The 15000-nt window shown below is 41.4% G+C and overlaps 1 protein-coding gene across 2 annotated transcripts in view; it reads right to left on the bottom strand.

The window, feature by feature from the left end:
- Positions 1-1034: 1034 nt before the first annotated feature.
- Positions 1035-15000, bottom strand: part of lrrc4ba (leucine rich repeat containing 4Ba) — a 48585-nt gene continuing 34619 nt past the window's right edge. For both annotated transcript variants that reach the window (XM_053514032.1, XM_053514031.1), the window contains 2 exons: positions 6574-7128; positions 1035-4403 (listed from right to left, as the gene is read on the bottom strand). In XM_053514032.1, the coding sequence (XP_053370007.1) occupies positions 2463-4403; positions 6574-6819 (2187 nt within the window). In that variant the 5' untranslated portion in view covers positions 6820-7128 and the 3' untranslated portion in view covers positions 1035-2462. The remainder of the gene's footprint in view (positions 4404-6573; positions 7129-15000) is intronic.

Below are 15000 nucleotides of genomic sequence, written 5' to 3'. Positions count from 1 at the left end.
AACAGCAGCAGCAGCAGACATGACACCACCGTCTTATACAAATAATAATAATAATAATAATAATAATAATAATATGAATATGAATAAGAATAATCAATAAACAAATAAATACAATTAAACAAACACAAGGACTCTGTATGTTTCTCATGTTTCGTGTGCCATATTTCTTTTTAATTCCGCTAAACAGAATATTTCTCAGAATAACGAGTTTGCTAATCATAATAACAATAACAATATTACAATTAAGATAACACTCGATCTTTAAAAAAAAAGAAAAAAAAGAAAAAATGAAACTAGATAAAAACAAATAATGAAAGACACTTATTTTCATAATAGGTCTGTTTTCTTTTAAAAGAGCTTTATATTTCTATATTTTCTCAGATATTTGTCCATTAAAAAAACATCTTTCCAGATACTTTTCTTAATCTCTTCCCCCCTTTTTTTTTCTCCCATAAGAGTCATCAGGCTTTCTCTAAAAGTATCTGTCCGAGTCGACGAGGTTCTAATCCGCTGCAGTAACGTTAACGCCAGAGCCTGGCTTTCTGTTCAGTCACACACGGGGAAAAAATATATCCAGGCTCCTGGTTGAGGTCGTAGAAAACAGTGTCAAAAAGACGCCTCGATCAGACGCCCTTCATGTTTTTTTTTTTTTTTTAATGTTTTTTGATGTTTGCTTCAGTTGGTTTAGTTTGTTTGTTTGTTTTTTCCGCTGGGAATAAAATGTAATCCGCTGTGGTGACAATCACGTCTAGCACAATGAAATACAAACATCACCTCTGGATACAAAAGGAACGGAAATTGAACTTTAACAAAAAATTAAAAGTAAAAAAAGCTGACATATAGGCATTTTTATAATTAGAATTATTTTATTATGTGTAATAGCCATAAAATTGTATTCATGTCTTTAATATAGAGGGACAAATCATCATAAAAAATTTGCTTTTCCTTTCTACCTCTCTCTCACTCTCTCTCTCTCTCTCTCTCTCTCTATCACTTTCTTTATTATATATATTTATATATATTTATAGCTCTCTCTCTCTCTCTGTTTGTGTTTATAGCAGCATTTAGAAAAAAATTCACATTTTGCTTTTAGTTACGTTACCTATTACTGCGTCATGGTTAGCATAGTGTGTCGGTGATTTTATTTCCCCCCGTCAATCCGTACAATTCAATTGAATTCAACATCGTTAACGCTAAAATGTTCAACAGGAATCAGGGATCGATTTCACTCGAAGGATGAACAAAACATGACATGTCACCGAAAAACCCTGTTAGTAAAATTCAACATGAAAAAAATAGGGAAGAGGGACTTCAAGGACTAAAAACGAGTCAAAACAGAAACTTCGGGATCTCCAGAAGAATCCCGACGTTTGGCCGTCTACGAGCACGCTAAATGTCGGCAAAGTGCAGACGCTCGATCCATCCAAAGACGTGGCTTTCGGTCAAAAAAAAAATTTTAAGATTCTTCATAATTTATTTCTCTGAATGAAAAATATATTTATATATCTTGTGTCATTTCACAGTTTGTTTGTTTCTTTTTGTTATTTCAAATTTTTTGATAATTGTCTTTTGCCCTTTAGGTTCCTTTGAGAAAAACAAAAGAAACAAAAAATTGCTCTGTCTTTCCCTTTCTTCCACCTCGAGGTGTTGAAAGGATAGAGAAAGTGAGAATATGGCGGAGTCCATCAGAACGAAGCACAAGCCCTCGACACAGTGCTGGTCTGTCTTATCCGTCCACCCTGAATGCTACTGCAAACCTCTACAGCTAATGAAATAATAATCTTGACCTACTGAACTGTTGTCTTTTCTTGGCACTCCTACGCCGAGGCTAGGACGCTTTCGGCTGCTTGTGTAATATATACATATTTAGAACACATCTGTATGTTCGATATACATATATAAAAATTTTGCTCTCAAATTTATAAACGTCTCATTTACTGCATACTGTGTGTGGAGTTATTTTCCGACAGCATCTTCGCATATCTGACTTATTGTTCTGAGCTTTGTAATGCACAAAGATTTAGCTTTGGCACGTATCTGTGACAGTTTGGCACATAGTTACTGATCGTGTATTAAATCGATACCGTGTGTATTGAGAGTGCTCACTCGGCTGATGGTATCGTTTTGACATTGAACGTAGTCAGCGTTGGTTCGGTAAGCATTAATCTAAATGCTGCGGCATGTGTCTTTCTGGCTTTTTCTCCCTCCCTCTCTTTGACTCTGGCGCTGCGGCGTAGTGGTTCACAGCAACGTCTTGTTCTTGTGTAGGTAATATGTCATACAATGCTGGGTCTACCTCGCTCGTTACTCCTGAGAACAACAAAGCCACGGGGGCTGAACAGCCAGTACACTTCATCTGTTTTTGTCTCCCTCATGTCATCGTTTTAGTTTTCCCTCCCTTGTTTTATCTCTCTATTCCCTTTCTCTCACACACTCTCTTTCTCTCTTTCTCTCTCGCTTTCTCAGATCTGGGTCTCTTGGACATTCTCCTTGGAGCCACTCTTAAAGAGTAAAGGCTCGATTTGAGGGTTTTGCCCTTTACCCATTAGGCCTTTGAGTGATCCGTGGATACCTAGGGTAGGCAGGGGCATTGAGGATGGAATAGAGCTCACTGAGACTGGCACCTGGGAACAGGAGATCGGCGTGGGCTGGCCCTGTGAACAAGGGTTGTTGTTGTTGTTGAGACCAATTCCAGAGCTTCCAGAAAGCCCCAAACTCATCATGTTGTTGTTGAAGTGGTGGGGCTTATAGTAGTGGTTAAGGTGGTCCGTCCGAGCCAGGTTGGGTAGGTTGACGATCTCTGGATGATGCAGCCTCAAGCTTTGGCTTCCACCACTGGATCCGGCCTGGGGCATAGTGGAACCACCAGAGATTCCACTTCCACGGACACTAGCGCTGGCACCAATCTCGTCCTCCACGTTGATAATCTCAATTGCTCTCGCTGGTCCGTGGTGCTTGTGCAGCTGATGCTGCTTCCTCAGCTTGTAAAAGACTACCAGCATAACAGCTGCCATGAAAGTGATAGCTACAAAACAGCCAATTATAATCTTAGTAGTCTTCATTACATCATCCAGCCCGGTCGGGTAGCTCGGCTCAGAGACCGGGACAGTAAATGTAGGTTTAGTTGCTCGCGGAGAAGATGACGATCCAAAAACTGATAAAGAAGAAGCTGTCGTTGGGATGCCATCATGCCAGAGACGTCCAGAAGTTGTAGAACCAGGGATGTGGATGATAGTTTCATTGATCAAACGTATGGCGGAATCCTCTTCTCCTGTGGATTCTACAGTTTCAACAGTTACTGTAGTGAAATAAGTGTAATTGACACTGGTATCTGCTGCTGTGACGTTTAAGACAGCGGTTGCTGTGGTGTTGCCAGCTGAGTTGGTCACCATGCAGGTGTACTGACCAGTGTCACGCAAGGTGACGTTTGTGAAATTCAGAGTACCATCATGTAGCACAGAGATTCGGACACGGTATGATCCATGTGTCATCAGAGTTCCATTCGGTGTAATCCAGTTTACAGATGTCATGGAGGTTCCGGTGCGACACTTGAGTTCAGCAGCCATACCTTCGGTCACATTGAGGTCAGTGGGAGGTTCGACAATAACAGGGGCATAACAAGTGAAGTGGCTTTGGTCCAGTTCCCCAATGTATTTGCCCTTCAGGTAGGGTGGTGCATGGCAGCGTGCACAGCAAGTTGTATTACTTGGTACAGTTTCTTTCAGCCACCAGCTAAGCCATAACACATCACAATTACATACCCAGGGATTGTGGTTCAGGTGTACTCTCTCTAGCTTCTGCAATGGGGTAAAAAGGTCATGGGGAAGTGAGTGCAGGGAATTGTGTGACAGATTCAGCTCTTCTAGACTCTTGAGGTCATCAAAAGCATTACGCTCAATAACAGACATCTGGGAGTGCATAAGCCAAAGTTTGCGTAAGGACTCCAGGCCTTGGAAGGATCCAGGTCTTATGATTTCCAGCCTGTTTCCAGAAAGCTCCAGCTCCTCTAGTCGGATCAAAGGTGTCAGGTTGGGGATGTCCTTCAGACCGCACATGCCCAGGTTCAAGTAGCGCAGATTAACAAGGCCGACAAAGGCAGCGTCTGAAATGTAGTCCAGCTTTTTAAGCTCGCCCAGATCGAGACGGCGAAGGGAGGGCACACGGTGGAAGGCATAGCCAGGCAACGTCTCGATGGGGTTGTTTCGTAGCCAGAGCTCACGAAGCTTGCTGAGATACTCAAACGCTTGTGATGGCACCAGAGTGAGCCGGTTGTCGAACAGTTCCAACGTGTTGAGATTCGGGAGGCCATTAAACGCACCAACTTCAATCTGACGAATCTGGTTCTTGGAAAGCTGGAGAATCTCCAAGTGTCGCAAGTGCTTGAAGGTGTCAGATCTTATCACCTGGGTGAGAGAAGGTCAGGTTAAGTCCTTTGCTTATATTGACTGCACAGTATTAGTAGTATTCACCGTTTGATGTGACTGCTTAGGTATAATTTGACATAAATATATAAACTGTCAGAAGTTTGATGTTACGGCTAATGGAATGCAAGTTAAAATTTATCTGCAGGATTTTAGTTGTGTCTAAGTTTGATTTGCCTGTCCACTTCTCATGAAATATTTAGACAAACAGTGCACTCAAAGATAAAAACATAAAGTAACTTTCATGAATTATTGAGCAGAGAACTAGTGTTTAAAAAAACTGAGTTTCCAGAGTCATTTTGTTTGTGCTACAGGGCATTCCAAAAACCTCCAAAAAAAGGAGATCCCACAGATCTCCTAAAATCCTCTTATAGTAAAATAAAGTCTTTTAGCAAAATGGTTTCCAGAATTTTTCATTCTTAACTTGTATTCTTCTGTATACACCCATCAGCCATAACATTAAAAAACAGCAATATTAAGCCCAATATTCTGATAGTTTGCCTGGGCAGCTCTGGCCTCTCGGGGAATGACTCCACTCCAAGACCTCTGGGGGTGTGCTATGGTGTTTGGCACCAGGACATTACAGGCCAAGGCTTTGGGTGCTGTGGGGTGCAGGGTAAGCGTACATGAATTGGACTTATTTGTCTGGCACATTCCACTGATCGAATGTACAACAAATCAACAACCTTGAGCTCTTTGCCTGCAAAGCTCCATACGTGGTAGGAGTATCAGGGCCAGCATTGACTTTTTTTTTCAGCATCTTGGGTGACCATGATCCTGCCACCAGTTAACTGGTATATAATTAATAATCAATGTTTTTCAATTCCCCTGTTGTGTTAGTATCGTGGCTGATTGGTGTATATGCTTTCTAATAGCTTGTAAGAATACCATTGACAAAAAAAGAATATTTTCAAATAATGACTGGATTGGGAAGCTGTCTCAAAACAAACTTATCAAGCTTATAAACAAATTCAAAAAGTGTTTTTCGAAACACTAACACACGAAAGTAGGCGCCCATGAGTGGGTGTCTAATATACACTGACGATTGCTTTGCTGCATATGGAAACTTTTGAAACACCCTGTATATTTGTAGTATATCATATTTTTAAAAGCAAATGCTCATAAAACATGTCCATGTTCCTTCAGCTACAACTGTTTGATAGTATCACCTGATAAAAACCCGCACAAACACCTCGCAGCAACCTGCTGGTGGCACGTGTAAAAGTGATTTATCACGGAGGGAGAAATAGCTTTACTAAAACCACTGAGCAGAACCAAGGCGTATCTTGTTAGACGCGTCTGAAATCCCTCACGACACGTGATGAAGGGTGACTGCGTTTCAAGCACCGTCGAAATTTCACACCTTCGGGACTCGGAGAGAACTGGCACATTAGCCGCAGCCTTAGCTACTTCCCTTTGGAAGAGAGCAAAAGGCTTCTCCTGGCTCATCGCCATCTCACTCTCTGTGTGAAGAGCAAGAAGGGAGGGGAGCTAAAGTGAGAGTGTGAAACCCTGTGGGCTGGTGGGATCGGCGGGGGTGGGGGCGGGGTGGGGGTGTTCAAGAGAACTGAGAAAACCTGACAAATCTTTAATCTCTGGGTAACACAGCGACGAAAGGAAAAGAAGCCAAAAGAGAAAATATCTAGGATGCCCTCAGGTGCTGAAACATTTTTAGATTTTTAATCATTTCAAGTGGGGCTCTGGGATACAACAAATCAATCTTTTATGCTAACAGGTAGGCATGATGAATGGCATCATCTTTATTATTATTAGTGTTATTATGTAAAAAAAAAAAAATGCAGACCAAACCGCAAGGGGATCACCTCCAAACTCTCCAAGCATTTAAAACCTAAAGACTTTGTGTTTGAATTGGGTCGCTTGGCAACACCTGATTCAGCATTGAAACTCAACCGGCTTTGAGGGTGACTGTAATTATTTTTATTTGCTTTCTGTCTCAGCAGTCAAGTGAAAGATGCTTACACGGCCTTCTTCTCACCGTTTAAGCAGCGCTCGGGTTACCGGCTCTCTGGGCTGCAGTAATTAAAACTGTGAAACCGTTGACAGACAAGCAGCAAACACACAATCGAGTGAACAAGTGCTGCAGCTCTGTAAGTAAGCTTTCAAGATCAATATTTATCAGCACAATATTTACCTGTATCGAGTTCTCCTGTAAGTTTAGGTATCGCGTGTTGTTGGATATATTCTCCGGGACCTCGTCCAGGTTTCGTCTTGTACAGATGACTCGGCTCGCCTGATTGGAACAGCTGCAAGGTGTCGGGCAGGTCGATGTGGCTCCTGCAATGTCTTGGCCCAGGAGGAGGAGCCAAAACAGCAGCTGGGCCAATAGGAAAAAGTAAGGGGCGGGGTTGAGAAGGCCGGTCACCGTGGTGATCCGCATGGCATCTGGGTCATGACCTTCCCCTATTCCAGGTGTAAAGTTTGGGTATTAAAGGTATTCCAGAAGGTAAATATCCACGTTATGACTCCACCACCAGGGGCTGGTTTCAGTTTAGATAAACATTGTTTTTCTTGCTTGTTTTTTTCCCTTTCTCGTCTGAATTAATTACTCTTCTCTCTCCTGTTTGTCCTTTCTTTGTTTTTTTTTGTTGTTGTTTTTTAAACACAAACAACTTGTGTACACATCTTCTATCTCCTTTGTCTTCGCAGGTCCTCAGTGGATACGAGAAAACCTTTCCGAGTGGAATTACTGTAAAAAAAAGAAAGCAGAGGAAAAAATGAGACGTCACGACTTTGAGAGAAGGTCAGAACGCAGCGATAAATCCTGTTTTAAACGCTCTCCTAATGACTATGAAGTGTGCAAAGTGTATTAAGAATAATTACACAGCAACCATGCATGAATCTCCAGAGCAATAATAAAAAAGAACTCTCTCTCTCTTTGTCGAGCTACTGCAGTCTTGGGCTTTTTTTTTTTAAAGCAATCCCCGAAGAAAAATGTGCCTCCGGAAGGATCGTTTTGTACTCCCTTATAATTTTCCACACCCTTATTATCTTTATAAGTGGCCTTTAAAATAAAAACACTTTACAGGTAAATAAAATTATTCGCTGCCAGAGTGTCAGAATGTTCAGTTAGGAGTAAAACCCAACAGGCTGGGGGGTTATAGGGTAATTATCATCAGCATGGTGTGTCCAGAAAATACTTTGTAACCACAGATACATTTAATGCTTTGATATGTGTTACTTCCTGTTCTGCTTGGTATTATAGCAGCTGTAAACAATCAATCCCTCTCTTTTTAAAGTTAAAAGATCTCTCCTTTCCTGAAGATGTCGCAAAACGCAAAACTTTTTAAAAAGTGCTGACACTGGAGACTCCTTCCCGTACATGTTCAACAACTTTTGTATGCATTGAGGTAGAGTGTTTAGGCTATAAGACCAATTTTGGATGAGTAGATGAATGATTACAACAGCACAGCAACACCTCCTGATCAATCAGATTTAAGAACTCAACAAGACTTTAATCTAGAACAATATGGCTGCTAACTTGAAGCTAACAGCACGCCGAGGGCGTAAGACGGCACAGCTTGTTTGCTTTTGATTGATGGTGAATCCAGTAACGACCCCTGAGAGACATGATCCCCCCCCCACTCCGGGGATATTTTGACCTTTGTGACCTTATATAAGAGCATCTGGTGAAACACAGACTGTTATTAATGACGGCTGTCCACATAATGGACATGACATGCAAACCCTTTTGACACGGGGAGGCGTCGGAGCCCAGCGAAAAAAGTGAGGGATAGGTTGCGAGGGATTATGAAACTGATAGATGACTGCACAGCTGCAGGGAGAGGAAGAAATGATCAACGTTAATGGATGAGTGCTGAAAAAAGAGAGAGGACAGAAGGTGTGAAAGAGCAAGAGAAGGGAAAAGAGAGACACAGAGAGAGAGAGAGATTACAGGATGAGCGTGAGACCGAGAGAAGAAGGTGGGAAAAAAAGACATATGGAAAGTGAAAGGACATGAGAGATAGAAGGAGAGACAGAGGCATTAATATTAATAATCTCTCCCAGTGAAAGAGAGGAGAAAGGCTCGAGAGAAGGAGATGAATATGAAACACAGAGATGGAGGGAGGGCAAGCAGAACACGGAGGCGCATATAAAGCAGAGGCTGAGAGGGAGAGAGGGAGCGATGCGGAAGAAAGACAATACAAGGGGAATGAATATAAAGCAGGAAAGACGAGAGGAGAAGAGAAGAGAGAGGAGGTAGTTTGAAAGCTGCATTAGAGACCAATAACCCTGGCTTAGATTGATCAATAATGCGCACATGGTGTGTAATGGCATTACGGCTGACACACACACACACACACACACACACGATCCAGACTGCAGATTTTGCATGCTACAGTGTGTTAACCCAGATCTGCAATTCCGCCGTATCCCAACTGATTCCCGAATCCCACGTGGCATCCTGTCTGGTTCGGCTGCAGATAATCGCCATAAACCCTCTTATTAAAACATCATGCTCTGAATTAGCGCCACCTTCGTTTTATTTACCCGCGGCGTGTCATCTTCACGCATGATTGACGCGAGACACAATTAGCTGAGAGTGTGAAACGCCACGTTAAGTGACTGTGATAGGAGATGACATCTGCTGCCGTTGCCGCTGAGTCAGACCGGGCCGAATCAGATTCAGATTCAGACTGAATCAGATTCAGAATCAGATGGAGGACACCGCGACGTTCGAATGTGCTACTTGCACAAAAGTCGCACCCTGTACGGAAATGCGTCATGAATTTAAGCACCATTTTTTTTGTTGTTTTTTTCTCCATGATGACTGACCCCACCCACTCTTAAACTACAGCGGTACCTCGGCATACAAATTAATCTGTCTTGGAGGTGAGTTCTTAAGGTGAAACGCATTGTCCCATAGTAAATAATGTAAATGCAGATAATCCGTTCCAGCCGCCCAAAAATATTACCAATATTACCAATTTCCAACACTATAATCATATTTTTGTATATAAAACAATAAAAACATTTAGAAAGGACATGTAAAAGAAGTAAAATGTGAAATAAAAAGACATTAAACGTCACTTAAAAAAAAAAAAAAAAACACCAAAAAACTGTAAACTTTAGTATTATTTGCATCGGCTTTCCACTGATCCAAATCAGTTCCGAACGGCTCTCGGACATACGCGCAACCAGCAGTATGCATGGCCGACTTGACTGCTCGAATGCCGAAAATGCATCAGATGCCGAGGCAAATCTTTTTTTAAATCTTATTTCTTAAGGCAAAAATTCACAGGACAGGGTGTTTGTATGCCAGGGTTTTTATGCATAAATAAATAAATAAGAGGAGTTGTCATATGTCATGCTACAACACCCCCTGCTGGTTTTGGTAAATGTGCACCCTTGGTACATGAAGGTCACAGGATACACGTGGCAGCCATATAGTATATAGGTACAGTTAAGAACATCTCATATCAAATAGTAGTTAAATGTGACAATACCAAGTTGTGGGATCTTTAAGCTCATGTCTGTGGAACGGGGTGGATAGCAGTTTGTCAGAGTGTGTTGCATGAGTGGCAGTTTGAGAAGAAGTCTTCACCGCCACTGTCGCGTGATAGACGAGAGATGGCTAGTGTGTGGCAACTGCCTAATGACCAAATTATGCACAAAAAAAGTGTTCAGGTTGGGGGTTGGACCCATCACCACGTGTGTATGGTGTCAGGTTACATACATTATAAATGGGAGTGGCTATGAATTTAAACCATGTGTATCCATTTAGTTTGTCCTTTCCGTTCATCCCTCCATCTTAGGGTCTCTACGTTCATCCAATCCCTAACCTTCCATCTACATTCCCCCCCCCCCCTTCCCAATCCGTCCATCCTTATCCGTGTGTATTCCTCAGGGTTCAGTTAGTGTGTAAATACTGCACTGCCCTTCTCGTTTGATGAAAGATTAACCTGCTGCTCTGACACACATTAACCCTTCAGCCTGGACTCTGCATTATTCCCCACCCCATCCCCATCTCTCTCGCTCTCTATCTCTTTTCCTCTGCTCTATCCATCACCTCACCCCTCCCTCACTCTCCTGCTCTCCTCTCTGTCAATTCAGACCTCAGCAAAGAGAGTTGCCATGGTTACCTTTTCACCAAACTCTGCCTTTCTCTCTCTCACTCCAGCTGTATCCATCTCATTCCACCATCCCCCTTTCCTTCCTCCATCTTCCTCTCATTAATACGCACAAACACACACACACACGCACACATGTGCTTTTACGATGTCTCACAAAGTAGGCTGCATGATGCGTCATGACTGCAACTGCTGCATAAGCGCTCGACACACACAAACACACACCCACACACGCTATTCATGTACGAATCTACCACATTTCATTCAAAACGTTGGTTTCGTGACACAAGACACAAACGCAGCTAGTCGAATCTTTTGTGTACTTTTGTGTGCCCTGTCACATATCCATGTCCGAATACACCCTGGTCAGCCATACCTTTAAATCCACCTGACAACCAAAACACAGTATCAGTGCTGATTTTATTTTATATGTTATAAATATAATACAGAAACTGTGTGTGTCCAAAAAAGCTACTTCTAAAGTTCTTCTAAAGCAATATGGAAGTGACCAATCTCGTTTCACTAAAAATTACAAGTTGCTAACTTCAGACGTTTAGGAGAGAGGATTTAATATGAGCCCCCCTAAAAAACAGCCATACTGACTCGCTTTAAAACAATAATTATTCATATTTCTTTACGACTATTGATACTAAAATTGGTGTAAGCTTCTAGAAAAATATGACCTGTAAAAATAGTTGATTAAATTAAAGCATTCTGTGCAAAATTAAGGATTTCTTGTAAAAAAAAAATCTGTAGTGTCCGTAACCATGTCAAATTCATGTTGAAATATCTTAACAATTTTACATTTTAGAATAATACACTTTTTAAGGTTTATGTCTTTTCATGTGAAATCTAAATTGGCCAAGTTTCATCAGAATGACAATTAAGGTCATTGAAAGATTAGAATTCAAAAAAGTTACGAACACTGCGGATATAAAAGGGCATTAAATTGTATTTAGTAAATGTGTTTCTTTTTATCAGATGAAAATATGAAGTATGCATATTTACTAAAAATTAGGCATATGGCCAGGTGTAGCTCAGTGGTTAAGGCATTGGACTACGGTTCAGAAGATCCCAGGTTCAAACCCCACAACCACCAAGTTGCCACTGATGGGCCCTTGAGCGCGGCCCTTAACCCTCAACTGCTCAGATGTGTAATGAGATAAAAATGTAAGTCGCTCTGGATAAGAGCGTCTGCCAAATGCCTAAATGTAAATGCATATTATGAGCATGCTCTGCAATGGATTGACACCCCATCCAGGGCATACCCCGCCTCATGCCCTAAGTCTCCTGGGATAGGCTCCAGGCCCCTTTGTCCCTGTATACAAGATAAGGATAAAGATGCTATTGATGATCAGTGAGTGAGTGAGGGTGTTATATGATCCTATATGAAAATTCACTTTAACCTAGGTCAGACACTTTTTAGCACCAATACCATGTTAATATTGTGTAGATTCTCTTGGGCCACCATAACAGCTCTGAGACATAAATGCCTGGACTCTACAAGACCCCTGAAGCTGGGCTGTAGCATCTGGCATCAAGACGTCCCTCACTATGGATCTGACTTCATTTTCCAGAACATCCCAGGATGCAGGATCGGGTTGAGATCTAAAGAATTTGGAATCCGAATTAACACCTTGAACTCTTTGTCACGTTTCTCAAACCGTTCCTTAACAATGTTAGCAATGTGTTAGGGCGCATTATTCTGTTGAAAGAGGGTCCATGATGGGGTGTACTGAACAATGCTTAGGTAAGTGGTACGTGTAAAAGAAACATCTGCATGAATGACAGGACCTAAGGTTCCCCAGTAGAACATTGCAAAAAGCATCGCACTGCGATTTTCTGGGGTTCAGACCAGACGGATTTGTTCCCCACATGCATAATTTTAGCCTTGAGTGTCCATGACCCTGGATGTGTGTTTAAGAGAAAAATAAAAAGAGAGAGAGAAATAGGATGTGAGATGATTCAGAACGGATGTCTATATCTACTTTATCCTGTACTTCTCCTTGAGCTGAATGGAAGTAGGTGTGGCCTCTGTGCATATCACTTTAAATGAAGTAGGCATGGCCTTTCATTCTACCAGTCACAGTACAAAAAGGTCTTTTAACTGACATGAAGTATGTTTGTCTCTTTGAAGGAGGTGTGGCCATTATGCCTGTCCGTCACAGCAAAAGAGGCTTCTAAAACAGCTGCATAAAGGAATATCTGTAAACACTACTGAAAGTTTAATTAAGACCCGATGGCCCCAAAATGGGCTCGAAACAAATGAAACTGTGCAATAGTTTAAGAGTAAATCACAGGATCAGACAGATCAAACACTCCAGGCGAATAAAAATACTTTCTTTTATTCTTTTCATAAATCTAACAGCGTCTGGTACCTGAGCAACATGATTTTTCACTTACAGAAATATCTCATTCCAGCAAATCCCACTTGTATAATGCGTCTTTTCACAGCACGGAGCATGATGGAGCTCAGATATGACAGCGCAGATAATACACAAGTAACTTTTCATTACATATCGCCTCTCCGAATGCCATTTAAATATTGCATATCGCCCCTTTAAACTTTACCGTGAGGAGATTTTACTGACGTTTAATGCTTAAAGCTAAGCAAGCCCAAGGTAAAAATATTCAAGAGAAGACCTGGTGTGTATACAGCTGTGAAAATAGAAATGAAAATTAATTTAACAGGTTTTCATGTATTAATTAGCCCCAAGTCACACATGTTTAAAGAGTACTTTTTAAACAGAAGGTTGATGAATGATATGATGCCGGGTGTTAAGTAAAGGGTAGGGACGAGGGGTTAGAAGTAGGTTGTAGTGTCAGGTTAAGTTTTGGGCTAGGATGTAGAGGTTAGGAGGTACAGTATGAGGTAAGTAATAAGGTCGGATTCAGGAGTAGGCTAATGTTTGGGTTAGAGTATAGTCGTTAGGGGTTATTCTATGTAGGTTGTAAGGGTGGGTTAAGATACAGGTAGAATATATGGGTATGTTAAGTTTTAATATTAAGTTTTCAATATTCTATGTAGGTTGTAAGGGTAGGTTAAGATACAGGTAGAATATATGGGTAGGTTAAGTTTTAGGGTTGGAAGCAAAGGTAAGTTAACATTTTGCAGAATGTGTAAGGGGTAGGGTAAATTTAGGGTAGGGTGTCAGGGATAGGAGTGGTGTAAAGGGTATTTAATTTAGAGGTAGGGTGTAGGGGGGTGTAGTGTATTACCTTTAGTGGTAGTGTCTAAGGATAATGTTAAGGTTAGGGTAAAGTGTACATTTACATTTAGGCATTAGGCAGACGCTCTTATCCAGAGAGACTTACATTTTTATCTCATTACACATCTGGGGGTTGAACCTGGGATCTTCCGAACCGTAGTCCAATGAGCCACCCCTGGCCCACAAGTGTAGGGACTAGGAGTAGATTGTAATGTATTATGGTTATAGATAGGGTGATCAGGTTTAAAGGTTGGGGGTATGGTGTGTGGGACTACAGTACATGTAAGGTGAGTTAGGTTAGGGTTATGGGTAAAAAAGCATAGGGCATTCAAGGTAGGGTGGGTTAGGGCTAGATATATGGTGCAGTGGATTGCGTAGGGTAGTTAGGATTAGAATTATGGTTTAAGTGCAGGTTAAGGTTAGCTATAGTATGTAAGGTAAGGTCTAGGGTATGGAGGTAAGTTAGGGCTTGGGAAAGAGTATAAGGGTAAGTTATGGATAGGTATATAAGAAAGATGCTGGGTGTAAGTGTAAGATAAGGTAAACGTAGGATTTAGGGTCATAGCATCATTAAGGATAGGAGTAGGTTGTAGGACTTAAGGGTTATAAATAATATGATTATGCTACAATTGTAGGGATTAGTATTTATGTCTAAGCTATTAAGACTGTGGTAGTGTGTAGGTTGGTCAAGGTGTGGAGTCAGGTTGTATGGTTTAAAAATGTGGTTTATTTAGGGTGGGATGTATTTAGGGTGATAAGGTTATTGGTAGTAGGTGGGACCTAGGGATTAAGGTTGGGGTAGTGTGTAGGGGATATACAGTAGTATGTAGGGTAATAAAGGCTCAGCTGAAAGGTTTATGGCGTAAGGGATATGTGTTAGTGGTAGTGTGTAGGGGTTAGGTATGGGGTGTAGGGGTTAGGGATTAACAGTCAGACATGGAGCAGCATTGACTTTTTAAGGCATGCAATAAATGCCGCATTTATATTTATAAATTATGACTCAGCATTAGTGATGATCATAAATCTTAATCATAAACGGACATGTGCTTTGCACCACTCCATATTTCCCTTTATTATCCATTATCCTTCCACTGCGCAAGCAGATATAAAATATTCACAAGATAAAAAGAGAAAAAGCAGGTAGAGACTGTGAACTACTGAAGTGCAAGAAGTGCAGGAGAATAAAAAAACTGTGTAAAGTAACAGCATGCTGAAGGATAGGTAGGGGGCCGGTGTGCACGGTGACTTGATTTTGATGTTATCTGTTAAGTCGAGTCTGAC

Source organism: Clarias gariepinus, chromosome 16 (genome assembly GCF_024256425.1).
Source record: "Clarias gariepinus isolate MV-2021 ecotype Netherlands chromosome 16, CGAR_prim_01v2, whole genome shotgun sequence".
NCBI lineage: Eukaryota > Metazoa > Chordata > Actinopteri > Siluriformes > Clariidae > Clarias > Clarias gariepinus.
The sequence above is the reverse complement of the archived record's forward strand: the minus strand, read 5'-3'. Positions and strand labels throughout refer to the sequence as shown.